A 26,546-nucleotide genomic window follows, 5' to 3' on the forward strand; every position below is an offset into this window, starting at 1 on the left:
CGTTAGGCGGGTGATGGAGCCCCTGCCAGGGGATCTCATCCGAGATGTGGAGGAGGCCCTACTGGTGGCGATAGAGAGCACTGGGTGCACCCGACTGCAAATTGTTGCTCATGTCGGCACCAATGACTCCTGCCGTCTGGGTTCAGAGGTCATCCTCAGTTCGTACAGGCAGTTGGCAGAGTTGGTGAAGGCGGAAAGCATCGCTCACAGGGTGGAATCAGAGCTAACTATTTGTAGTATCGTTCCCAGAACCGATCGCGGTCCTCTGGTTTGGAGCCGAGTGGAAGGCTTAAACCAGAGGCTCAGATGATTCTGCGGAGAGCTGGGGTGCAAATTTCTCGACCTCCGCTATCGGGTGGAGAAATGTAGGGTCCCCCTGAATAGCTCAGGCGTGCACTACACGCCGGAAGCGGCTACGAGGGTAGCGAAGTACGCGTGGAGTGCACATGGGGTTTTTTAGGTTAGAGAATTCCCTCCCTAGGCCCGACAAGACACCTCCTGAGACATGGCAAGGCAGGAGTAGGCAAAATGCAACAGGGAATAACAATATTAATGTGCTAATAGTAAACTGCAGGAGCATCTATAGAAAGGTCCCAGAACTGCTCTCATTAATAAACGGTCACTGCCCCCATATAGTACTAGGGACAGAAAGTTGGGTGAAACCAGATGTAAACAGTAATGAAATCCTAAAAGATTGGAATGTATACCGCAGAGACAGTCTGGACAGTGAAGGGGAAGGCGTGTTTATAGCGATAAGAAGTGCAATAGTATCGAAGGAAATTGGCGGAGATCCGAAATGTGAAATGATTTGGGCGAAGGTCACGGTTAAAGCAGGCTCAGACATGGTAATTGGATCTCTCTATAGGCCCCCTGGCTCAGCAGCTGTTGTGGCTCAGCACCTGAAGAATAATTTGGAAAATATTTCGAGTAGATTTCCCCACCATGTTATAGTTCTGGGTGGAGATTTTAATTTGCCGAATATAGACTGGGAGACTCAAACGTTCATAACGGGTGGCAGGGACTAAGAATCCAGTGAAAGTGCTTTATCTGAAAACTACCTTGAGCAGTTAAACAGAGAACTGACTCGTGGCGATAACATATTAGACCTTCTGGTGACAAACAGACCCGAACTATTTGAATCAGTTAATGCAGAACAGGGAATCAGCGATCATAAAGCGGTTACTGCATCGATGATATCAGTCGTAAATAGAAATATTAAAAAAGGTAGGAAGATTTTTCTGTTTAGCAAAAGTGACAAAAAGCAGATTACAGAGTACCTGACGGCTCAACGCAAAAGTTTTGTCTCGAGTACAGATAGTGTTGAGGATCAGTGGACAAAGTTCAAAACCATCGTACAATATGCGTTAGATGAGTATGTGCCAAGCAAGATCGTAAGAGATGGGAAAGAGCCAGCGTGGTACAACAACCGAGTTAGAAAACTGCTAAGGAAGCAAAGGGAACTTCACAGCAAACATAAACATAGCCAAAGCCTTGCAGACAAACAAAAATTACGCGAAGCGAAATGTAGTGTGAGGAGGGCTATGCAAGAGGCTTTCACTGAATTCGAAAGTAAAGTTCTATGTACTGACTTGGCAGAAAATCCTAAGAAATTTTGGTCCTATGTCAAAGCGGTAGGTGGATCAAAACAAAATGTCCAGACACTCTGTGACCAAAATGGTACTGAAACTGAGGATGACAGACTAAAGGCCGAAATACTAAATGTCTTCTACCAAAGCTGTTTCACAGAGGAAGACTGCACTGTGCTTCCTTCTCTAGATTGTCGCACAGCTGACAAAATGGTAGATATCGAAATAGATGACAGAGGGATAGAGAAACAATTAAAATCGCTCAAAAGAGGAAAGGCCGCTGGTCCTGATGGGATACCAGTTCGATTTTACACAGAGTACGCGAAGGAACTTGCCCCCCTTCTTACAGCGGTGTACTGTAGGTCTCTAGAAGAGCGAAGCATTCCAAAGGATTGGAAAAGGGCACAGGTCATCCCCGTTTTCAAGAAGGGACGTCGAACAGATGTGCAGAACTATAGACCTATATCTCTAAAGTCGATCAGTTGTAGAATTTTGGAAAACTTGTTATGTTTGAGTATAATGTCTTTTCTGGAGACTAGAAATCTACTCTGTAGGAATCAGCATGGGTTTCGAAAACGACGGTCGTGTGAAACCCAGCTCGCGCTATTCGTCCACGAGACTCAGAGGGCCATAGACACGGGTTCACAGGTAGATGCCGTGTTTCTTGACTTCCGCAAGGCATTTGACACAGTTCCCCACAGTCGTTTAATGAACAAAGTAAGAGCATACAAACTATCAGATCAATTGTGTGATTGGATTGAGGAGTTCCTAGATAATAGAACGCAGCATGTCATTCTCAATGGAGAGAAATCTTCCGAAGTAAGAGTGATTTCAGGTGTGCTGCAGGGGAGTGTCATAGGACCGTTGCTATTCACAATATACATAAATGACCTGGTGGATGACATTGGAAGTTCACATAGGCTTTTTGCAGATGATGCTGTGGTGTATCGAGAGGTTGCAACAATGGAAAATTGGACTGAAATGCAGGAGGATCTGCAGCGAATTGACGCATGGTGCACGGAATGGCAATTGAATCTCAATGTAGACAAGTGTAATGTGATGCGAATACATAGAAAGATAGGTCCCTTATCATTTAGCTACAAAATAGCAGGTCAGCAACTGGAAGCAGTTAATTCCATAAATTATCTGGGAGTACGCATTAGGAGTGATTTAAAATGGAATGATCATATAAAGTTGATCGTCGGTAAAGCAGATGCCAGACTGAGATTCATTGGCAGAATCCTAAGGAAATGTAATCCGACAACAAAGGAAGTAGGTTACAGTACGCTTGTTCGCCCACTGCTTGAATACTGCTCAGTAGTGTGGGATCCGCACCAGATAGGGTTGATAGAAGAGATAGAGAAGATCCAACGGAGAGCAGCGCGCTTCGTTACAGTATCATTTAGTAATCGTGAAAGCGTTACGGAGATGATAGATAAACTCCAGTGGAAGACTCTGCAGGAGAGACACTCCGTAGCTCGGTACGGGCTTTTGTTAAAGTTTCGAGAACATACCTTCACCGAAGAGTCAAGCAGTATATTGCTCCCTCCTACGTATATCTCGCGAAGAGACCATGAGGATAAAATCAGAGAGATTAGAGCCCACACAGAAGCGTACCGACAATCCTTCTTTCCACGTACAATACGAGACTGGAATAGAAGGGAGAACCGATAGAGGTACTCAGGGTAGCCTCCGCCACACACTGTCAGGTGGCTTGCGGAGTATGGATGTAGATGTAGATGTAGATGTAGATGTAGATGTGAATGAGAGGAGATATTTTTCTAGGTCATTGTGGTTGTATTTGGGGCTGAAGGTTAGGCCTTTGGGAAGAACAAATGTCGCAGGATCGGAGAGGGACTTGGATGACAGGTTAGTCTGAATCGGGGCTGGGATTGTGTGGCATTGGAGTTTGAGTAAGGTTATGGCTGGGCTCGAGTAGAGATGTATTTGAACTTGGAGAATGAGTAAGGAGGGCAAGCTACTCATGTTCTCCATGGGGTTGGGAAGAGGGCAGTTGATTGGTGACAGTGTTGAGGATGGTAACTGTTGGAGAATGATACTGCTCTTGAGGTACTTGACAAACATGCTATGGATAGCCTTTTTAGGTAGTGTGCGGCATTTAAAGTTTATGGCTTTTCAGAATTGCACTGCCATTGCTACCACATACTGGAATTGAATGGTGGAGCATTTGAAGCAGAAGTAGCAGCTACTGGGAGTGGTAGTAAGCAGAGGCAATGTACTGGTCAAGGACAGGGTGGACATAACCTAAGAATTGATCAGTCTTGAATTTAAGGGTAGCCTTTTGGAAAGATGGTGACTTTTAAAGTAAGTTATTTGGGAGCTTCACCAAATCTCAAGCAGGGATTGAGGAAAAGGGATTGTTGTGTGGCATTGGTGAGAGCATGCTCATAGAAAGAATGTAGGCATTGAGATATGGGGTCAGGGGACATGATGAAATTACTGAAAAAATGAGAGATTATTTGGACTGGTGTACTTGAATGAGGGAGGAAAAATGTTGGTGTCAGGTGAAGTGGTCATGTGCATGGATAAATATGACACTGAAAAAATGTTCAGAAAATAACAGAAAAGTAGATAGTCATGAATTGTACTGCTGAAAAGCAGTGAAGACTTCGTGGAAATATGAGTTGGTTGCTAAATCCGAAAGAGCATTAACCAAATGTGAAAAGTTGTTGATAAACCAGGAAAAGTGAATGCCAAACACAGAGAAAAGATGGTGAAACAAAGGTGAGGATTGCTAAACAGTGAAAAGACATAATTAAACCATTAACTGCAGAAAAAAGTTCATCAGTTAAAACAAAGAATGTGAAGTAAAGAGACAAATCAATAAAGAAAGAAGATAGGCAAAGGAAACATGATGGTCAGCAAAGAAAGAGAGATTATCACAAAGAAAGAGAGATTATCACAAAGATGGTAAAAAAATATTGTGAACTCTAAAAAAATCACCGAATGTGAAAAAATCATTGACATTCGTCACTGAAAGAATGAGAGTAATTTGATTCTAAAATTGAAATGAATGATAAATGTTCTGAAAACATAACTGAAAAGCAACTAAGACTGCAGGGAAATGGGAGTAGATAGCTAAATGCAGAAAACAGCTGTACAAGAAAAAATTGCCTATGATTGACAGAAATATTATCTCAGAACAGAGAGAGATGATCATTGATCAATGCAAGAGAATAGCCAAATAGTGAAAGTGGATTGCAAAACAGTGAAAGGATGATACAAACAAGAATTGAATTACTACACACTGGAATAATAAGCTAAATAAAGAAGAAAGATCACAAAATAAAGGTCGCAGTCAAACCTTACAATATTCCAAAACCATTATCCCTATCCCAAGTTTCCTACCCATACAATTGACCCCACTATAAAACCCAACCCATGCTCCCAACCACTACCATCTACTCCAGCTAAACCACTGGTCAAATTTATAATATCAAAGTCAGAGCAACTTGTGAATCCATGTGTCAACTAACTTGTGTTCACTGCACAGTATTTTGTATAGACATGATCACCGTGAAACTGGCTGTGTATGATTAGGCATAGAACTGTCCACCTTAGGGACACCTTATACTCAGTTGCTTAATATACTCTATCAGTGTACCTCCCTCTTTCTTCATTATTATTTTTGTTCACGCGCACGCGCGCGCGCCCACACACACACACACACACACACACACACACACACACACACACACACACACACTGCCTGGAAAAAAATGTGGAGCATCCAGAAGACATGGTCAATGTCAATGTAACTTTGTACATAAACACACCATTGGTAGGTATGTAAGAGATTAGAGTTGCAATTCTCTGTGATACATAGAATCTCCACCAGAGTACATTAGTGTTGTTACCAGACCTGGTAGGGTATGAAGGGGTGTCAACAGTGACAGCTGTTGAGTGATCACCGTGAAGGACACAGAGGCATCAAATATTTGTATGAGACAGCATTATCAACACCTTATTGAGTTTGAAATGGGCCAGCTGATTGAATTGTGCAGTATCCATATTTGTGAGGCATTTGGATGTGGCAGTGGCCTGATGTCGAACTGCTTAGGAATGTGATGGCTGACAGTGGCCCAATGTTGGACTGCATAGGAATGTGGTGGCATACAGTGGCCTGATGTCGGAATGCTTAGGAATGTGATGGCAGACATGTTCTTGTCAGTGTTCCAGTTGACCAAGTCTGACCACCACAAGAGAACCTCAGTGTATTGTGCACCAAGTACATCATAACTAGGTATTCATGTGAATGAATTGCTGTTAACATCTTTGAATTTCTCAGAAGTATCTCATAGAGTTCTACACAGTTCTAATTTAAATTAAAGTCTGTGGCTTATGTCTGGATTTTTCATGGGTGCACATATTGTTCATTGTATAAAATCCTTATTCTGTTGGGATATTTGTGCCAGAGACACATAAAATAAACTCTTAAGGTATTGCAGACATTCACATAATCAATATTTAACATATCAAATTTTGTAAATCTGTCAACTCATCTTAGATGAGTTGATTTGTGACTTGCATTCCATTCCTTTAACATGCTCTCCAACATTTGAAATTTCATAAAAAAAGTTTGTTTCATGAATTTCCTTTCCATTTTATTTAAGTACAAAATCCTAACACATCTTAACATCACACCACTCAACTCCGCATTCAGGCTAGCACAATAAAGCACTTTGAATTCAGGAAAATGTCCACTGTCCCAATATTGTGTACAAGTGAAATAAAATACTTCCACACTTACTCACTCTCTTATTGGTCATACCGGACTCGAGAGTCCATTACCGCAGCAACATATTTTCGTCATCTGTCCCTGTCTTGGGCTTTTTCCTTCCATTCACCTTCAATACCTAGGCTCCTCAAATCAGCCTTCACAGTGTCCTCCCATCTACGCCTCGGTCTCGCCACAGGATGCTTTCCCTCTAAGTGCCCTACCAGTACTCTGCGCACTGCCCTGCCCTCAGCTATTCGAGCTTCATGACCCGCCCATCGCAGCCTACATGATTTAATAATACTGATTATGTCAGGGCTTGAATAGAGTTCGTGAACCTCTTCGTTATGCAGTTTTGCCACTCTCTGCTAATGTCATCCCTTTTTGCTCCGAAAATTTTCCTCAAAATTTTGTTTTCAAAAACTTGAAACGTCTTTTTAATAGTTTTGTATATTCTAAACTTTAAATTCCTAGACAATATCCGTGATGTTCAGTGAGAAGTAGCAGGCATTTCTCACCCGTAATCTCTTCTTCAGTTCGGATTCAATCTCATTTCTCGAAGTGATGTCCACACCTAGATACTTGAATGTGTTCACTTTTTCAAACTGCATGTCTCCAACTCTTAACATTTCCTGATCTACTGCTGTTGGCATTCTAGTAGTAACCAGGTATTTAGTTTTGTCTTCACTTATCCTTAGACCTACATCTTCACTAGCCTTGATTAACACCTTCGCATTTGGTGTTACAGATTCGTTCCTATTGCTAATGATGTTTGGATCATCTGCATACCCTAATATCTTAATATTTCCATTTAACTCCACACCCTCTGAATTATCTGCTGCCATTTGTACAATATACTCTAGGACTAAATTAAAAAGTAGTGGAGAGAGGGCATCTCCCTGCTTAAGTCCGTTCTTTATTACAAATTCTTCTGACTCCAATTTCCCCATGCATACTCTACCTTTTGCCACATGACTTTTAAAATTAGAAACACTGACTAGGCCTTCATTATCCAACATTTTCATTTTGTGTCTACTACTGAGGATATAAATACTCAGTCCAATCTCTTTGAAAGCTTTTACCTAAAATCACCAAGTATTTTACAAGTTTCGACTGTAGTAACATGCTGTTCCTTTAATGATTGCATGTCAGACTGCTTCATTACCATTGGGCATTTGTTTTGAGATGGAAACTATGACGTCAATGCAGGAAATATTTTCAGTATTCGTTCAACTGAAGGTAGCATAGAAAGCCACCTTTTTCTACTGTAACCAAGTACTGTAGAATAATCAGTTTCTACAAAATTGCTAAATTCTTGCATGGAGGCCTCATGTATTGTGTTTGTGTAGAAATAAGAATAAATTTTATGAGTTGTACTTTCAAAATAGATTAGAATACTGTCTGTAGCACTTTGAATTTTATTGCTAATAATGTGGGCTCTGTAACCTATTCCTACAAGTGGTCCCTCAAACATTTTCTGAATGACGGAATTTACGTTATTACTGCCTTTCTGTGAAGCATCCCCAAAGTTTGTTTGTGTTGTCTGCAGAAAGTCCAACAATTTTCCTTTCAAGATTATGATCACTCAGTGCTTTCAGAATACACAAATAAAGAATGAAAGAAAAAAAATCAGAATTTACTCCGAATTTTTCTGGGAGATCCAGAACTTTCACTTTTACTCCTGTATTGAAATCAAAACAATGAATCAACTGAGGAAAATGTTTTGTTGAATTGTGATTGGAACAGTCTTTGCACATAGCAATATACTTTATCTTCAACTAGTTTTCGCATTTGTTACAATAGCCTGCCACTTACTGTTCACACACAAATATTAATAGTCAAAACACTTTTGAACCAACTCCATTGTGCAATCCATAAATCTAAATGTTTGTTTATGCTGAATGGTGTGGAAGGCAAAATAGTCTTGGCAACTGCAGATTTGCCGCTTGGAAAAAAAGTTTTAGTACATGGCAGATACAGCAGGATCATCAGCCATCGCCGGCCACTGTGTTCAAGCGGTTCTAGGCGTTTCAGTCCGGATGCGCGTGGCTGCTACGGTCGCAGGTTCGAATCCTGCCTCGGGCATGGATGTGTGTGATGTCCATAGATTAGTTAGGTTTAAGCAGTTCTAAGTCTAGGGGACTGATGAACTCAGATGTTAAGTCCCATAGTGCTTAGAGCCATTTCATCAGCCATCCTGTGTTTATTTTTTTGTGTGCGCCCAGATATTTCACTTCATCCTCTGTTCACTTTTGTGAATGCAGTAGAACATTTTGGGCAGTGAGCATTCTGCATTAGCTGTATAACTACTGACAAAATAGAATTTTGCAAGATGGTTCACAGGATGATATTAGAACGCAGGATATTTTTAAGATTTTCTAATCTCTTGGGAGCCTGTGGGATAAAGCTAAAAAAAGGCCAAGTATCCTGTGAAATGCAGGACATCTGGTGACCCTAATCGTAACCCTTTCACTTCCACCTGTCATCTGAGAACAAGTAACGGACTCTTAGCAACATTCTATGTCATCCTGCACCATTGATCAGATACTAGCAGCAGCCAGACTAAGAAATGTCCCATCAATAGGTTGTGATTAACACCACATCACAAACAGCTGCTTTCAGAATGTTGCAATGAGTGGCAAGGACGGACTACTGGTGAATGGCAGCACATTCTGTTCAGTGATGAATCACGATTCTGTACTATCCCAGATGACTGTCGCTGGCAAGTATGACGGCGATCTAAGGAGAGATCTCATTCTTCCACTGTTTTGGAGTGGCACAGCTGTATTACTCTTGGCTTCATGGTGTGTAGGGCCAGTGGAGATGACTTCAGCTCACTACTGCTAGTGCTTCAAGTTGAGGAACACCCATATTCATCAAGATCCTTATATCTGGCTGTGATAGAATGTGCGTGGGTCCAGGTGAACATAAACTTTGTTCCAGTGCCAGTATCCTGGTTATCAAGGACCAGTTACAACAGTTGTGGCCCAGCTTTCCCCAGAAGGGGACACCCTTTCCAATCAGATATATGGATGCATCTAGGACAGAGGGGGTGCAACATCAGTTATACTGATAAGTAGGCTCATACTACAAATTTCTTTGTAAATTTGACCCAAAATTGATTGCATTATTAACAATGTTAGGAAAGAATAGATTGCTACTCACCCTTAAAAGGACACTTTGAGGTATGGACAGGCACAACAAAGGGATTGTTGCAGGTTTAGCTTTTGACCAAAGCCTTCTTCAGAAAATAAAACAAAAACACACATTATATATAATCACCTCACCTACATGACTGCTATCTGCAACAGATAGTGGAGGTAGCAGTCATGTGTGCATGAGTTGTGCTTGCTTGTGTGAATGCGTGTGTTTTATTTTCTCAAGAAGGCTTTGCTGAAAGCTGAATGACGTAACAGTCTTTTCATTGTGCCTGTCTGTAACTCAACCTGTCAGCTTTACGATGAGTAGCAATCTATTGTTGATATTCCAACCTGGGCTTCCCATTGTTTAATTATTGAAGTAACATCACATACCTTCTCAACTGTGCAGCTTGATTTTGTTAGAATATGCACCAGCACTGACCACTCTTCCGACAGCTCTCCATTCATCTTTGCCTACCCTTGTCCTTGCTACAGGTGGGTCCCTCTCACCCTGAGATCTCAGTGAAATGCCTTTCCTTTTCAACCTTCACCAATATATCCTACTCTCCTAATCTCGGAATGGGGAAGTTAACTTGTGTGGGTCCCATCAGGATCAATACTCAACCCGTCCTTGTTCTTAACATATGTAAATGATCTGTCGACTTTAAAAGGTAATTGAAACACTATGTCTTTGGCATCATAAGCATTGTAATTGAGAGTATATATTCAACTTTGTAAGTCACATTGTAAGTGATAGCTGAACAGGCCTACAACTAATACACAACAAACAATTTAAGACTTAATCTCACAGACACGTATCATGCAGCTCCAGTAAAGCAAAAATTATCTACTTGAACCAGAATTAGACCTTGATGGTCATATACTAAATGAAACATTGTTTCTAAAACTTGTGACTCAGCTGAATAACAAGTTAGAATGGAGTCAACACATACATGATCTCATCAGTAAACTCAGTTGAAAGGGTTTTGTTCTGAGATATACTTTCACTATATTGACCTAAAGCCGAGGTCATTGACTTATTTTGTGTATTATCTTATGAGGCAGTGCACGTAAAGTAAATGAACTATTAATTCATCACACATGAGCAGCAAAAATACGGTCTAAAGAACATAAATACATAATGTTGCAGAGGTCACTTAGGGTCTTGGAATTCTTATGATCACTTCCCAGTTCATTTATTTACAGCTCTAAAAATCAATTTTAGCTGAACTGTGATGGCATCATCACAATAAAAGACACAATAACAATTTTCTTGTGTACTTTATCACTTTATCTAGAGTTTGCCTTGGAGTTACGTGCTCTAGTGGAAGAGTTTCAACAAGTTATCAAGTAATACACACACAAAAAAAGTTTTGCTTCACTCTGGTTCCCAGTTTTCATGAAGACAGATGTTGACTGTGGATACTGTATCACAGACACAGTTCCTTTGACTGTTCAGAGATGTCACTAAACCTGCCCAAAGATGTAAACAACCATGCGTGAGCAGCGCCTATTAGATGGAGGGGGTCCGACAGCCGATCAGCTGTCGTCTTCTCATCTTCCCCCGTGGGTCGCCTGCCGTCTTCTCGTCTTCCCCCGTGGGTCGCCTGCCGTCTTCTCGTCTTCCCCCGTGGGTCGCCTGTCGTCTTCTCGTCTTCCCCCGCGGGTCGCCTGTCGTCTTCCCCCGCGGGTCGCCTGTCGTCTTCCCCCGCGGGTCGCCTGTCGTCTTCCCCCGCGGGTCGCCTGTCGTCTTCCCCCGCGGGTCGCCTGTCGTCTTCCCCCGCGGGTCGCCTGTCGTCTTCCCCCGCGGGTCGCCTGTCGTCTTCCCCTGCAAGTCTTCCTCTTCATCCACAACTCTTCAACTCTTCCTCTTCATCCACAACTCTTCAACTCTTCCTCTTCATCCACAACTCTTCAACTCTTCCTCTTCATCCACAACTCTTCAACTCTTCCTCTTCAACTCTTCCTCTTCAACTCTTCCTCTTCAACTCTTCCTCTTCAACTCTTCCTCTTCAACTCTTCCTCTTCAACTCTTCCTCTTCCTCTTCAACTCTTCCTCTTCAACTCTTCCTCTTCAACTCTTCCTCTTCAACTCTTCCTCTTCAACTCTTCAACTCTTCCTCTTCAACTCTTCCTCTTCAACTCTTCAACTCTTCCTCTTCAACTCTTCCTCTTCAACTCTTCAACTCTTCCTCTTCAACTCTTCCTCTTCAACTCTTCCTCTTCAACTCTTCCTCTTCAACTCTTCAACTCTTCCTCTTCAACTCTTCAACTCTTCCTCTTCAACTCTTCAACTCTTCCTCTTCAACTCTTCCTCTTCAACTCTTCCTCTTCAACTCTCCAACTCTTCCTTCACAACTCTTCCTCTTCCTCTTCCTTCACAACTCTTCCTCTTCCTCTTCCTTCACAACTCTTCCTCTTCCTCCTCTTCCTTCACAACTCTTCCTCTTCCTCCTCTTCCTTCACAACTCTTCCTCTTCCTCCTCTTCCTTCACAACTCTTCCTCTTCCTCCTCTTCCTTCACAACTCTTCCTCTTCCTCCTCTTCCTTCACAACTCTTCCTCTTCCTCTTCCTTCACAACTCTTCCTCTTCCTCTTCCTTCACAACTCTTCCTCTTCCTCTTCCTTCACAACTCTTCCTCTTCCTCTTCCTTCACAACTCTTCTGCGAGAACGAGCCACCGGCTCCGAAGGCTTGCAGTCCTTGATACCTTAGATATGTGTGCTTTCCTGATGCTGTTTCGTGAGTAAACTTTTTATCTATCCAGTTACAGTATACACGCCAACTGGAATGATATGCAAGTTACTCCCAAATGTAAAAGGTAAAAGAAAAGCCCGCAAAATTATTGACCAATATCCTTAAAATCAGTTTATTTGTTTATTGCAGAATCCTGGAGTTTATTCTAAGTTTGTATATAATAATCTGCTTAGAGAGAGACCTAAAAGCGTATATCCACAATGATTTAAAAAGCATCACTTGTCATTTTCCTGCAGAATATACTGCAGACCATGGATGAAGGGCAGCAGGCAGATCCCACATGCCAATAGTTATGGAAAACATTTGAACCAGTGAATTATTACAAACTGTTGACAAAAATCTGCACATAGAAGCAGATTTTCAGATAAATGAGTGGCTGGAAAACTTTTAAGTGGTATTTAAGAAGCAGAACCCAGTGTGTTATTCTCACCAGTGACTTTATCAGAGAGGCGGACATCATCATGAGTACACAGGGAAGTGTGATAGGACTGCTTCTGTCATCTATATGCATAAATGATCTGATGGATAGAGTGAGCAGCAATATTTGACAGTTCGCTGCGTATATTATGGTGTACGGGAACGTGTCATCGTTGGGTGACTACCTGAGGTTACTGGATGACTTGTAGAAAATTTCTGTTCTATATGGCGAATGCCAACTTGTTTTAAATGTGGTAAAATTTAAGTAGATGCCAATACAGTGTGAAATGGAACTAGCACATAAGATCAGTTTTAGGGAAGGTGAATGGTCAACTTTAGTTTATTGAGATGGTTCTAGGATAGTGTAGCTCCTCTTCAAAGGAACCGACATAAAAAAACACTTTTGCAACAAATTCTTGAGTACTACTTAAGTGTTACGGATCCCAATGCATTCAGATCAAAGGAAGATGTTGAAGCAGTTCAGATGAAGCTGTTAGTTTTGTAACAGGTAGGTTCAAGCAACACACTGTTCTTACAAAAATGTTCCATTAACTCAAATGAGAATCCTTGGAGTGGAGATGATGTCATTTTTGCAAAATGCTTTTTAGACAGTTCAGAAGACCAGTGTCTGTAACAGACTGCAGGACAATCCTACTGCCACTGACATACATCTCACTTAAGGCCTGCAAAGTAAGAGAAATCAGGACTTCTGTGAAAGTATATAGATACTCGTGTCTTCCTCACTCCACTTGTGAGTGGAACAGGAAAGGGAAAGGCTAGAAGTGATACAAGGTGCCCTCCACCATGCCATGTATGGTGGTTTGCATAGTATGCATGTTGATGTAGATGTAGAATTATGCATGATAAAATTCTCTGTGGTCATCTTGAGGCAAACATTTCGTGACACACAAATGTGGTAGTCACTTCACTCCTAAGGTGATGAATTCCGAGATTACACACATGTAATTGTCAGCAGTGCAATGCCAACTTCGCTGAAATCTTGGTGCAGGTTAATGTCTTCTCCATTTCAAAACTGGAACGAAGTGTTTCCAGACTGGCTTCACACATTCCACTTCATACACTTTTCTTGTTGGCTTTGCCTTTCATGGGTGTGGATTATGAGTATTTTTTTGTTGTTTCCCTTTGTCCTTCATTGTCAGTGTGGTTATCAATTTAAAATTTATAAAATATTCAGCATTTGTGTTTTTGGGATTATGAAATGACAGAGTAAAATCTTCAATAAAACATTGTCTGTTGACCTATTCCTTAATGATTGCAGTTCTCTTTCCTTGCAAAAAGCTAAATGCAGACTGTAGACAATTATTTATTTAATCTGAAAGTAAGGTACTTTGTTTTATTTTCAGCTCTATGTTGGTGTGACTCAGACATATGGGAAACCAAGCTATATCATCTTTCTCTGAAAGCTACTTATCTTTAGCACTTTCAGAAATAAAGATTTCCATACCGCTATATTGTGAAGGTACATCTAGTTGCTTTTTTTCTGAAAGCTCAAAAAATCTGTGAGCTGCCTGTAGGTCTTCAGTATACATAATCGTTCCTGCACTTACGACGCAACACAACAGATCTAGAGGATGATTTTCTCCAACTGCTTTTACTTGTATACACATTTCTTGAATTCTTGAGTGACTCTCACACACACACCATTTACATTAAATCAATCCTGGATGGAATGTAACAATATTGCGAAAAGGAAAGTTGCTACTCACCATACAGTGGAGATGCCGAGTCTCAGATAAGAACAACAAAAAGACTGTCACAAATATAGCTTTCAGTCAGTATAAGGTCTTCATCAAATTTAGATGACACACGCACGCTTGCGCGCACACGCTCTCTCTCTCTCTCTCTCTCTCTCTCTCTCTCTCTCTCTCTCTCTCTCTCTCTCTCTCTCTCTCTCTCACACACACACACACACACACACACACACACACACACGATGCAGGAAAATGAGGCCACCCTAAGAACAGCAGCACCAGTGAGTGATGGGAGTGGCGACTGCGTGGGTCGTGAGGAGGAGGCTGGGGCAGAGAGATGGAGGGATAGTAGGGTAGGGGTGCGGACAGTGATGTGCAGTTGGGGAGCAGGCAGGGATGAGGTGGAAAGAGAGTAAGGCAGCTACGTGCAGTCAGGAGATTGACGAAGGGCACTGTAGAGGTGGGGAGAGGGGGGGGGGGGTGTAACGAAAAAGAAGAGAGTAAAAAGACTGGGTGCAGTGGAGGAATGAGGGCTGTGTAGTGGTGGAATGGGAACAGAGAAGGGGCTGCATGGGAGGGGACAATGACTAGCAAAGGTTGAGGCCAGGAGGGTTATGGGAATGTAACATAAGAAATAAAATGTAATTGTGCTGTTATTTATGCAGTTATGTCGTCTAAACAAACAACATAATTGTTTTTATGAAATAAACAATTTATGCAAAATACCTGAGAAACTAGATGAGGATTACTTACTATTGGCTATTGAGTAAAACTGGTGTAAACACAATTATGGATATTTCTGTATCACTAGGCTTTCTGCTGGATTGTGCATTGTAAAGTTGCTGTTTCAGTAGGAAGCAATATTCAGAAATTGCCCTTGTGTTCCATTACTTATAAAATCAACTTAAAAGTTGGAGTATACAAATGTGTATTGCACTATTGTGCATTTACTTGCTTTCATTGTCTCCAGAATCATTGTCAACATGTAACTCCAAATCATAGTCTGCCATTATATTACAGACTAAGGAAGTATCATTTCCTTAGAAGTATTAAAAATTTATCAAGAGGCATCAGGAGAAGACACATTCCAGGATGTGGCCCATTTTTTTCCCTGGTGGATATCTGTCTTAAGTGCAAGAAGCAAAGTGTAACTCAATAATGGCAACAGCGGATATGGACCACATTTTGTGTGTGTGTGTGTGTGTGTGTGTGTGTGTGTGTGTGTGTGTGTGTGTGTGTGTCTTGTTGTGATCTTGTTAATTATTTGTGCTTGTTTTGTATCCTGCACTGGTACACTTGCAGATGTAGCGTGTCATTACCACCTTCCTTTCCTTCTGTCAGTCTGGTGATCATCTCGTATGGAACAGGTAGCTTCAGGCCCAATAAACACTACACACTACACTACACACAGCAATAACAGAGCAGAGAGGACCTGGCATTTGTTCCACTGAGGTATTGCATGAGCGCGCAACTGATGTGCAGGGCAGGCAGTCATTCAGAGATGCTCTCTGCCTGAGAAGCACAGTTTTCCCCCACCTATGTCATGTTGGTTGACCGCATTCTCTAGTGTGTCAGATATTTCACCAGGCTGAACTCTGCCACTTGTGTGTGTGTGTGTGTGTGTGTGGGGGGGGGGGGGGGGGGCACGCGTCCATTCTTTTTGTTGTGCCTAACTGCGACAGTGTGTCCCTGCTATACTGTGAGTAGCAACTATGCAACTATCCTTTTCATAATGTTGTCATTATTCCATCCTGGATTTTCCATTGTTTAACATAAGAGTTTAATATCATGTACTAGCTGCAGCTCAGTTATACAGGCCAAAATTGTATATAAGCATGTCTCTAGCAAAAGTATACTGGTAGGTGAAACATAAAATTAATTTCCCATGATTTCAATAAATGGCTTCAGACAAATGCTGGAAATATTTTAGTTATTGTGGCATTCAGTCAGAAGACTGACTTGATGCAGCTCTCCACACTAGTCTCTGTTGTGCAAGTGTCTTGATCTCTGCATATCCCCTACATTTTATGTCCATTTGAAACAATTTTCTGTAGTCAAACCTTTGTCATCCTTCACAATTTTTGCACTCCCTTGCTCACAAACACCCATCCCGTCCCCCCAATCCCCCCCCATCCCCCCATCCCACCGATGCTTCAAGATATATTGTATTAATTTATTCCTTCTTGTAGTGAAGTTGTGAGGCAGAGTTGTTTTCTTCCCAGACTGATTCCGTACCTCTCCAGTAGTTACTCAATATACTTGTCTAATCTTCAGCATCCTTCTGCAATAGCCGGCCTGGGTGGCTGAGCGGTTTTAGGCACTACAGTCTGAAACCGCGCGACCGCTATAGTCGCAGGTTCAAATCCTGCCTCGGGCATGGATGTATGTGATGTCCTTAGGTTGGTTAGGTTTAAGTAGTTCTAAGTTCTAGGGGACTGATGACCTCAGCAGTTAAGTCCCATAGTGCTCATAGCCATTTGAACCATTTTGAACCTTCTGCAAGAGCACATTTCAAAATCTTCTGTTCTTCCCTTGTCTGCACTGTTTATTTCACTTCCATAAATCAAAACATTCCAAATAATACATTTATATTGATGGTTAACAAATTCTCTTTTTCAGAAATGATTTTCATGACCATTCAGCATTTTAAATCTTGTTTACTTCAAATCACTAAAAGTTATTTTGCTGCCTAAATAGCAAAACTCATCTTGCTGACTAATTTCCTAATCTGCTTCCCTCTTCATCACCTGATTTAATTAGAGTACATGCCAGTATACTTGTTTTACTTCTGTTGATGTTCATCTCGTAAAGTCTTTTCAAGTTACTATCTGCTATATTCAAGTGACATTCAAATTTACGTGATGTCTCTTACAGAACTGCAATCATTGGTAAACCTTATAGTTTTTATTTATTTTCCATGAACTTTACTACATTTTCTAAATTAACTTTATCTTTCTCGGAAGCTTTCTTTGTGTACAGATTGAACAACATTGGGTAAAGACTACAACCCTGTGTCACTTCCTTTACAACTACTGCCTCCCATCCAATTCTAACAACTCTTATAACTTCAGTATGGTTTCTCTACATGTTGTAGGTATATGTTCATTCTGTGTATTTTATCCCTGGGAAGTAAATTTGAAAAAAAATATGGCCAATTCCCTGCCTTATCCTTTATCCATTGGGTCTCCTACTTGATCTCTAATGATTTTATTGCCAACAAAATGTTAAACTCTTATTTCCCTCCTGTCTTTAATCCTTTGTAAAAAGTATTATTATCTGTCATAGGTAATGTAACAAATATACCAAAATGTTGACTAAGCTCCAGATGCAGAAGAAACTGTTTTGAAGTAGCTGCTATACAATTGACACAAGAAATTGTCAGTAGGGTGAGAGTGAGCGAAAAACTCTCCACACTGACGGTGGTTAAAATTTTACGTATGAAATCTTTGTGCCTTTCGGAAGTGTTAATTCCTCTCAGTTTTCTACAATTCCAGAAGTTGCTTCAGTTATAAGAATAAGCTGTAGAAGTTCACAAATTTAAGAATTTTTGTACAAGATGGATTCCTTGTTTCATGACTGTAGGATACCCTACCAACACTGATGATCAGTCCTGTGTCCTGTGTCAAGGGGAGACAAAGGCAAAAGGGCAAGGGCCTGTTAGTCATTGGTTTGAACGTGTGGCAAAAATAGTACCTCTTAGAAAAATGGCAACAATGGAAGGGAGAAAACACCATATGCACATGTTCAGCAGCCATTGAGAGGTGCAACCAGTTGCAAATTGTGACTTACGTTGGGACAAACAATGTGTGTTGTCTGGCCTACAAGGACATAGCTGGATCATTCCAGGAAGGTTAAGAATGCCAGACTTGCTAATGGAGTTTCAGTGAAGTTGACAGTCTGTAGCACTGTCCTAAGGACAGACCACGGCTTTCTGATTCTTTGTAGAGTGGAAGGTTTGAGCCAGAATTGCAAAGGTTCTGTGACAAGCCACACTGTCATTTTTTAGACTTTCCCCATTGGCTGGAGAGCTGTACAGTCCTCCTAAATGAATCGTTTGTGCACTACACATCAGAGACTGCTACCCAGGTAAATGACTTTGTGTGAGGTGCGCACAAGGGGTTTTTAGATTACTATAAATTGAGGGAACATAGAAGTATTGGTGTAAGATCCAAAGAAATACCCCTCCTCCATCCACAGATGAGAGGATTAACATCCTAGTGGTTAACTGCTGAAGCATTCACAACAAAGTGACAGAGTTTGAAGCAATCCTAAAATGCTGTGAACTCACATAAATACTAGGTACCAAAAGCTGGTTAAACCCCAAAATTTAGAGCAGTGAGGTTTTTGAGGAAAATTTAAGTATATATTGAAAGGATAGACTAATGGGAAATGGAGGTAGTGTACTTGTAGGAGCAGACAAGAAACACAAATCCACCGAGATAGAAATTGAAGCAGTATGTGAGATTGTTTGGGCATGGTTCAGTATCAAGAGTGAGCACAAATTATAATTGGGTCCTTTTATCAGACACCTTACTCACCTGATGCAACCAAAAACTTTAGAGGAAACCTCAGTTCCTTAATCATACTGTAATGCTCAGGCTCCAGGGCCTAACACTCAGTTGGGACTGTTACACCTCACTAGTGGACATGACTAGACATCCTGCAGAACATTGCTAAATGCCATACCTAGAACAGATAGTTTGGAATCCCACTCATGATGAAAATATATTGGACCTAATAGCAATAAATAGACCTGAATTTTTTGAGGATGTCTACATTGAAACTGGTGTAAGTGACCATGAGGCAGTTGTAACAACAATGATTTCCAGAGTTAGGGAAAATAAAATGAGTAGAAAGATTTATGTGTTAAGGTTAAGCCAGATAAAGGGACATATCTTATTGAGGAACTAAAACTTTTAACTGAAGATAGGAGCACGTAGACTAACTATGGCTCAGGTTTAAAAGAAAAGTTAATCATGTACTGGATAGATATGTACCTAGTATAACAGTTCATGATGGAAGTGATACTCTGTGGTATATAGTCTCCAAAGAGAAACTTCTAAATAAACAGAAACTACTGTATAATAGATGTAAAACAAAGCACAGGACTAGATAGGGGGATTCTTAATGAAATTTATTTGGTTGTCAAGAGGGCAGTGTATGAAGCCCTCAGTGACTACCATAGCAGAAATTAGTGAAACACCTTTCACAGAACCCAAAGAAATTATGGTTTTGTATGAAGACTGCTAGTGGTACCAAAGTTGGTGTCCAGACACTCGACACTCATGAGCGATACAGAAAGTGAAATTTAGGGTAACAAAGCAAAAGTGGAATGCATAATGTTTCTGTATCAAGAAAAATCCAAGAGTGATGCCCCAATTAGATTCCTGTACCACTGTGAAGATGAGTTAAATTAGAATTAGTGCCTGGGTCATTGAGAAGAAGTTGAAGTTATGGAAACTGAATAAGGCTCCAGGGCCTGATGGAGCACCTTTAGATTCAATTTTGAATTCAGCTGAGTCAGCCCATCTTATATAACTCCCCTCTTAGAGAGAGAGCGAGAGCGAGACTGTTTCCAGTGATTGGAGGAAAGCTATGGTTACACCCATTTACAGGAAGGGCAGGAGAGGTGATCCATAATACCACCATCCAGTGTCCTTGGGATCCATCTATTGTAGAATATTAGATTATATCCTGTCATCAAATACATGAGGTACTCCCCTCCAAACTGTATAGATTCCGAAAATATGTATCATGTGCAACCGAAATTTCACTTTCCTCACATGGCATACTGAAAGCCATAGATCAAGGCAGGCAAATAGGTGCAGTGTTTCTTGTCTTCTGAAAGACATTTGAACTCTGTCAGACATGTGCTTATTGTTGAAAGTATGATAATATGGGTTATCAAGTGAGAGACATGACTGGATTGATTATTTCTGGGTGTGGATATAGCATGTTATCTGGGATGGAGAGTCATTGACAGATGTATGGAAGTAACGTCAGATGTGCCCCCTTGAAGACTGATGGACCCTTGCTATGTTAGTGACATTGCAGGCAATATTAGTAGTAAGCTCAGACTCCTTGCAGATGATGCAGTCATCTACAGTGAAATACTGTATGAAAAGTTCTGCACAAATATTCAGTCAAATCTTGGTAAGATTTCAAATTAGTACGAAGATTGGCAACTCAATTTAAATGTTTGGAAATGTAAAATGGTGCATTGTACATAATGAAAGAACATTGTATCCTGTAAAGTAAAGTATCAGTGAGTCACAGCTGGAATAAATCAACTGGAGCAAATAACTTTGTAGCAGAATGAGTTTTTCACTCTGCAGCGGAGTGTGCGCTGATATGAAACTTCCTGGCAGATTAAAACTGTGTGCCCGACCGAGACTCGAACTCGGGACCTTTGCCTTTCGCGGGCAAGTGCTCTACCAACTGAGCTACCGAAGCACGACTCACGCCCGGTACCCACAGCTTTACTTCTGCCAGTACCTCATCTCCTACCTTCCAAACTTTACAGAAGCTCTCCTGCGAACCATGCAGAACTAGCACTCCTGAAAGAAAGGATATTGCAGAGACATGGCTTAGCCACAGCCTGGGGGATGTTTCCAGAATGAGTTTTTCACTCTGCAGTGGAGTGTGCGCTGATATGAAACTTCCTGACAGATTAATCGTGCTTCGGTAGCTCAGTTGGTAGAGCACTTGCCCGCAAAAGGCAAAGGTCCCGAGTTCGAGTCTCGGTCGGGCACACAGTTTTAATCTGCCAGGAAGTTTCTTTAACTTTGTAGCAGTTTGTAGATACATGAAATGGAGCAATCGCGTAGGCTCAGTCACAGGTAAGGCAGGTGTCAGGCTGTGGTTTATTGGTAGAATACTACAGAAATGCCGACCTGTACCAAACAGGACTAACAGTGAATATTGAATGCATTCAAAGAAGGGCAGTACGGATGTTCACAGGTTTGTTTGACCCATGGGAAGGTATCACGAAGATGATGAAAGAACTCAAATGGCAGAGTCTTGAAGATAAATGCAAGCTATCCCATGAAAGCATACTTATAAAGTTTCTAGCACCAACTTTAACTGCTAAATCTAGTTGTATACTTAAACTTTCCATGCATCGTTTCCATGGGGATCACACAAGTAAGATTAGACTGACTACAACATGTACAGAGGCATCATCACTCTTCCTGCTCTCCATATGTGAATGGAATGAGAAGCAGCTCTAATAAAAGGTACAGTTGGATGTACCATTTGTATTGCATGTTGCAATGGTTAGAAGAGTAGAGATGTAGGTATACATGTAGATCAGTCTCATTACCATCAACAACAACTGCCTTAGATCTTTTCAGTTTGCTGGGTTTGATCTTTGCTTTTCCTGTATATGTAAGGCGAAATATAAGTTCATATTTTCTAATCTGTTTATTGTAAATAATAATAATTATTATTGTTATTGTTATTATTCAATTCAGTTATAAACATGAAGATGATCTTTGTCCAACTTAAAACCTCCTTTCCTTTCTTCTTGCTAACTGCTTCGTCAACTATTTTTCTACTACAGTTTATTGATTTCATTGGTAACTGAAGGTCTCTTATATGCAGGCCGATCAAGAGGTACAGCCTTTGTGGAGCTTATACAGGAAACCTACCCCCTGTCCAGAATCAGATCCAGAATCAGATGACCAGTCCTATGCAAGCGAAGCATCAAGTGATGAATCTGTAAGTAAATCAATGTATACCAAAGAAAAGCTGCTCATCAATTACTATTTCAGTATTTCTGAATTAGTTGACATTGTTGGATATAAATTTTGGTATTCATTTTGTTTTAAATTGGGAATAATTATCAATTTTGCAGAAACAAATATATTGTGATCTTCTCCATCAATATAAAGCTAATTTATTATGTATGCATTGTACATTTTTGTGGTTAGCTAAAATCAAACAATGAAAAATCCAGGATGGAATAATAACAATGTTATGGGAAGGATAGATTGCTGTTCACCATATAGTGCAGATGTTGACTCGCAGACAGGCAGAACAGACTGCCAAACAAGTAAGATTTTGGCCAAAAAACCTTCCTCTGAATTAGGAAACACACACACACACACACACACACACACACACACGCACACACACTTAAGCAAATGCAACTCACATGCACATGACCACTCTCTGGCTCCAGAAGCCAGACTGTGAGCTACAGCACATGATGGGTGGTGGGGAGGGGGATGGGCAGCGGGTAGGGATGAAAGACAGTAAAATGCTGCTTAAGGGAGAATACAGGGATGGTGTGGGGAGAGGGTAGGCAAGCAAGGTGCACTCGGGAGTCTAGACAGAGGTGAGGATGGATTTGGAAAAGGAGAGAAGTAAAAAGACTGTGCGTGTAATTGAATAGAAAGCTACATAGTGCTGGTGGGGGAAGAGGGAAGAGGATAGGTAGGTGAAGAACAGTGACTAAAGAAGGTTGAGGCCAGAAGGGTTTCTAGAACATAAGATATATTTCAGGGAGAGTTCCCACCTGAGCAGTTCAGAAAAGCTACTGTTGGTAGTCAGGATTCAGATGGCACAGGGTGTGAAGCAGTCATTGAAATGAGGAATACTGTGTTTTGCAGCATGCTCAGCATGTGGGCGGTCCTGCTGTTTCTTGGTCACAATTTTTTGATGGCCATCCATGGGGACAGACAGCTTGTTGGTTGCCACGTCCATGTAGAATGCAGCACAGTGGTTGCAGCTTAGCTTTTAGATCCTATGATTGGTTTCACAGGTGGACCTGCCTTTGATGGGATAAGTGATGCTTGTGGGTTGGAGGGTGTGTGGAACAGGTCTTGCATCTAGGTCTATTAGAGGAATATGAGCCATGAGGCAAGGGGTTAGGAGCAGGTATTGTGTAGGGATGGACGAGCATATTGTGTAGGTTCAGTGGGTGGCAGAATACAATTGTGGGAGAGATGGTAAGGATACTGGGTATGACATTCCGCATTTCAGGGCAAATGATGAGAAGTAGTCAAAATGCTGGTAGGGAATGTTATTTAGTAGCTCCAGTTTTAGGTGGTACGGAGTCAACAGTGGAATGCTCCTTTGTGGCCAGATGGTAGGACTTCGGGGAGTGGTGGGTGACTGGAGAGATAAGGCATGGGAAATGTTTCTCTACAAGGTTGGGAGGGTAGTCACAGTTTGTGAAGGCCTCAGTGAGACCCTTGGTATATTTTGACAAGGACTGCTTGTCACTACAGATACAATGGCCACGGATGGCTAGGTTGTATGGAGGTGACTTCTTGGTATGGAATGGGTGGTAGCTGTCAAAGTGGACATATTGCTGGTGGTTGGTAGGTGTGATATGGACGGAGGTGCTGATGCAGCCATGTTTGAGGTGGTGGAGATCAACACTGAGGAAGGTAGCTTGTTGGGTTTAGTAAAACCATGATTCGAGGGGAGGGGGGGGGGGGGGGAGGTTTGGTAGGTTCCGGAGGAATGTGGATAGTGTGTTGTCACCCTCAAACCGGATTGTGAAGATATCACCAGTGAATCTGAACCAGATGTGATGTTTGAGGTTCTGGGTGGTTAGGTAGGATTCTTCTAAGTGGCACATGAATACCTTGACATAGAGTGGTGTCATGTGGGTGGGTATGGAATTTGTCAGGCATTGGGAAAGGTAGTGTTCAACAGTGGCAATGCCATGGGCATTAGGGATCCATTCCATATCAACAAGTCCCTTCCACACAGCCTAGTCATCCGTGACCATCACATCTGTAATGGTGAGTAGTCCTCCTTGAAATATATGAAGGTTCTCTATGTGGCCTTCACTGACCAGGTACACCCAACCTTGTATGGAAACACATGTCCCATGCCTTATCTCTCCAGTCACCCACCATCCCAAAGTCCTACCATCTGGCCATAAAGGAGCATTCCCCTCATGAATCAGTACCGCCTAAGACTGGAGCAGCTAAATCACATTCTCTGCCAGGGTTTTGAGTACATCTTGTTGTGTGCCCTAAAATGAGGAATGTCATACCCACTATCCTTCCCATCCCTCCCACAGTTGTATTCTGAAACCCACTGAACCTACACAATATGTTCGTCCATCCCTACACAACCCTTGCTCCTAACCCTCATGGCTCATATCTCTGTAATAGACTTAGATGCAAAATCTGTTCCATACGTCCTCCAACCACACAACTACTACAATCCGGTCATAAGCATCACCTATCCCATCAAAAGCAGGTCATCTTGTGAAACAAGTCATCTGATTTACAAGTTAAGCTGCAACCACTCTGCTGTATTCTATGTGGGCATGACAACCAACAAACTATCTGTCCGCTTGAATGGCCACTGACAAACTGTGGCCAAGAAACAGCGGGACCATGCAGTTGCTTTTCTGAACTGCACAGTTGGGAACACTCTCTGCAGTATATCTCGTGTTCCTGTAACCTTCCTGGCCTCAACCTTCATTAGTTACTGCCCTTCACCCATGTATTGTCCTCTCTGTTCCCATGCCACCAATACATCGCCTTCTATTCCAATGCACCCACAGTTTTTTTACTTCTTTCCTTTTCCACTGCCCTGCCACCTCCTTCCACCCACTATCTCATCCCTGTATGCTTCCACAAGTAGCACTTTACTGTTCCCCACCCCTACCCTGCTATCCCTCTCTCTCCCCACCCCAGCCTCCTCCTTACCTCCACAACCTAGACTGATTCTCCTATCGTGGTGTACCATACAGTATGGCCTTGGCAGCCAGAGACAGTGCTCATACGTTTGTGAGTTGCATTTGCGTCCAATGTGTGTGTGTGTGTGTGTGTGTGTGTGTGTGTGTGTGTGTGTGTGTGTGTGTGTGTGTGTGTTTTCAAATTTCAGAAGGTGGTCTCTTAGCTGAAAGCTTACATGTTTGGCAGTCTTTTTGTTGTGCGCATCTGCAGTTCAGCATCTCCACTTTCTTATTAGTTAGAATGTAATTTATTTTGTGCGTGTTTCATGTCATTTAATCATTTGAGAATGGATCAACAAGTCTGTCTTTCATCGTTGTATTTAGTAGTTGTGTAATGGTTAACATATTGTAAAATGTAAACTTTCACGGCCGGAACTGTCATGATTAATAAAATTCTTTTCCGGGCTATTATGCCGTGGTCTGATGGATTTCGCATTGTAAACCAACGTTTCGTCCCCATCTGCAGAGGACATCTTCAAGGGGGTTCGTGAAATTGAAATTGAATGACATCTGGATGCCGGTGCTGAAGAAGATGTGTACCAGTCTTCCGCCATGGGATGATAGCAACAGTGGACGGCGGCAACCAACAACGGCCAATTGCGCTCGCGTATTCAAAACATGTGACGTCACGCCTATGCGCGGGAGCACGGGAAAACAAAAATTTGCTGCAGTCAGTAGTGAGACAGTGTGAGTTTCGGAAGTTAACAGAAGCCACGAACCCCCTTGAAGATGTCCTCCGCAGATGGGGACGAAACGTTGGTTTACAATGCGAAATCCATCAGACCACGGCATAATAGCCCGGAAAAGAATTTTATTAATCAATGGTTAACATATTTCAAGAATACATTACATTCCTCAATTACAGTTATGGGAAAAATGTAATGTATTTCGAAATGAGAATGAAATTAGTTAGTTTGCTGTTTGGTGGAGAAATGAAGTATATGAAGTCAGAGTTTAAAAAATTTAATTATGTGGTTGAGAAAGTAAAGTAAAATTAATAACATTCCCTACTAAATAATATTTTTATTATGCTATTATGTGCATTAACACTTCACTTGATATTCAGGTTCTTTATTTTCAACTTCTATTTCAGATACAGAAAGTTAATTTTGTTTGGCTTCTGTCTAACAAACCTTTCAGTTTGTTTTACACTAGAAGTGACATGATAGGAGTCTGCTATTATAGAAATATGTTATTTAAAGGTGCCAAGCTAGATTTTGTAACTGATGCATAGTACAAGAAATCCTATTAATAATTTTATGCCTGAATAAATAGCTCAGTGTCAATTAACCAACTATAATTGTAACAGTGATTTGTGTGGGGGGGGGGGGAGGGGGGAGTTTATGACGTGTCAGTCTGAAATGAGGAGCTAACACAAGATGAGTTGATGACAAAAATGTGCAAGAATGATGTGAATGCATGTTGCTGAAAATTATATTATATCCAGCAGTGGATGGAAAATAGTGGCTGCAGCAGCAGCTGCTGCTCATG

At 41.5% G+C, this 26,546-nt stretch overlaps 1 protein-coding gene and 1 non-coding gene across 7 annotated transcripts in view; both read left to right on the top strand.

Moving 5' to 3' along the window:
* The window catches only part of LOC126334604 (uncharacterized), a 270,217-nt gene that overhangs the window by 45,608 nt on the left and 198,063 nt on the right, over window positions 1–26,546 (top strand). For 5 of the 6 annotated variants that reach the window (XM_049997000.1, XM_049997005.1, XM_049997002.1 and 2 more), the window contains exon 3: window positions 21,953–22,069. The exons of the other annotated variant lie outside the window; for it this stretch is intronic. In XM_049997000.1, coding sequence (XP_049852957.1) covers window positions 21,953–22,069 — 117 coding nt within the window. The remainder of the gene's footprint in view (window positions 1–21,952; window positions 22,070–26,546) is intronic. 6 annotated transcript variants of the gene reach the window in all.
* Window positions 21,028–21,102, top strand: Trnal-caa (transfer RNA leucine (anticodon CAA)). The gene has a single exon. It is a non-coding gene; the product is annotated as a tRNA-Leu (tRNA).

Source organism: Schistocerca gregaria, chromosome 2, assembly GCF_023897955.1.
Source record: "Schistocerca gregaria isolate iqSchGreg1 chromosome 2, iqSchGreg1.2, whole genome shotgun sequence".
Lineage (NCBI taxonomy): Eukaryota > Metazoa > Arthropoda > Insecta > Orthoptera > Acrididae > Schistocerca > Schistocerca gregaria.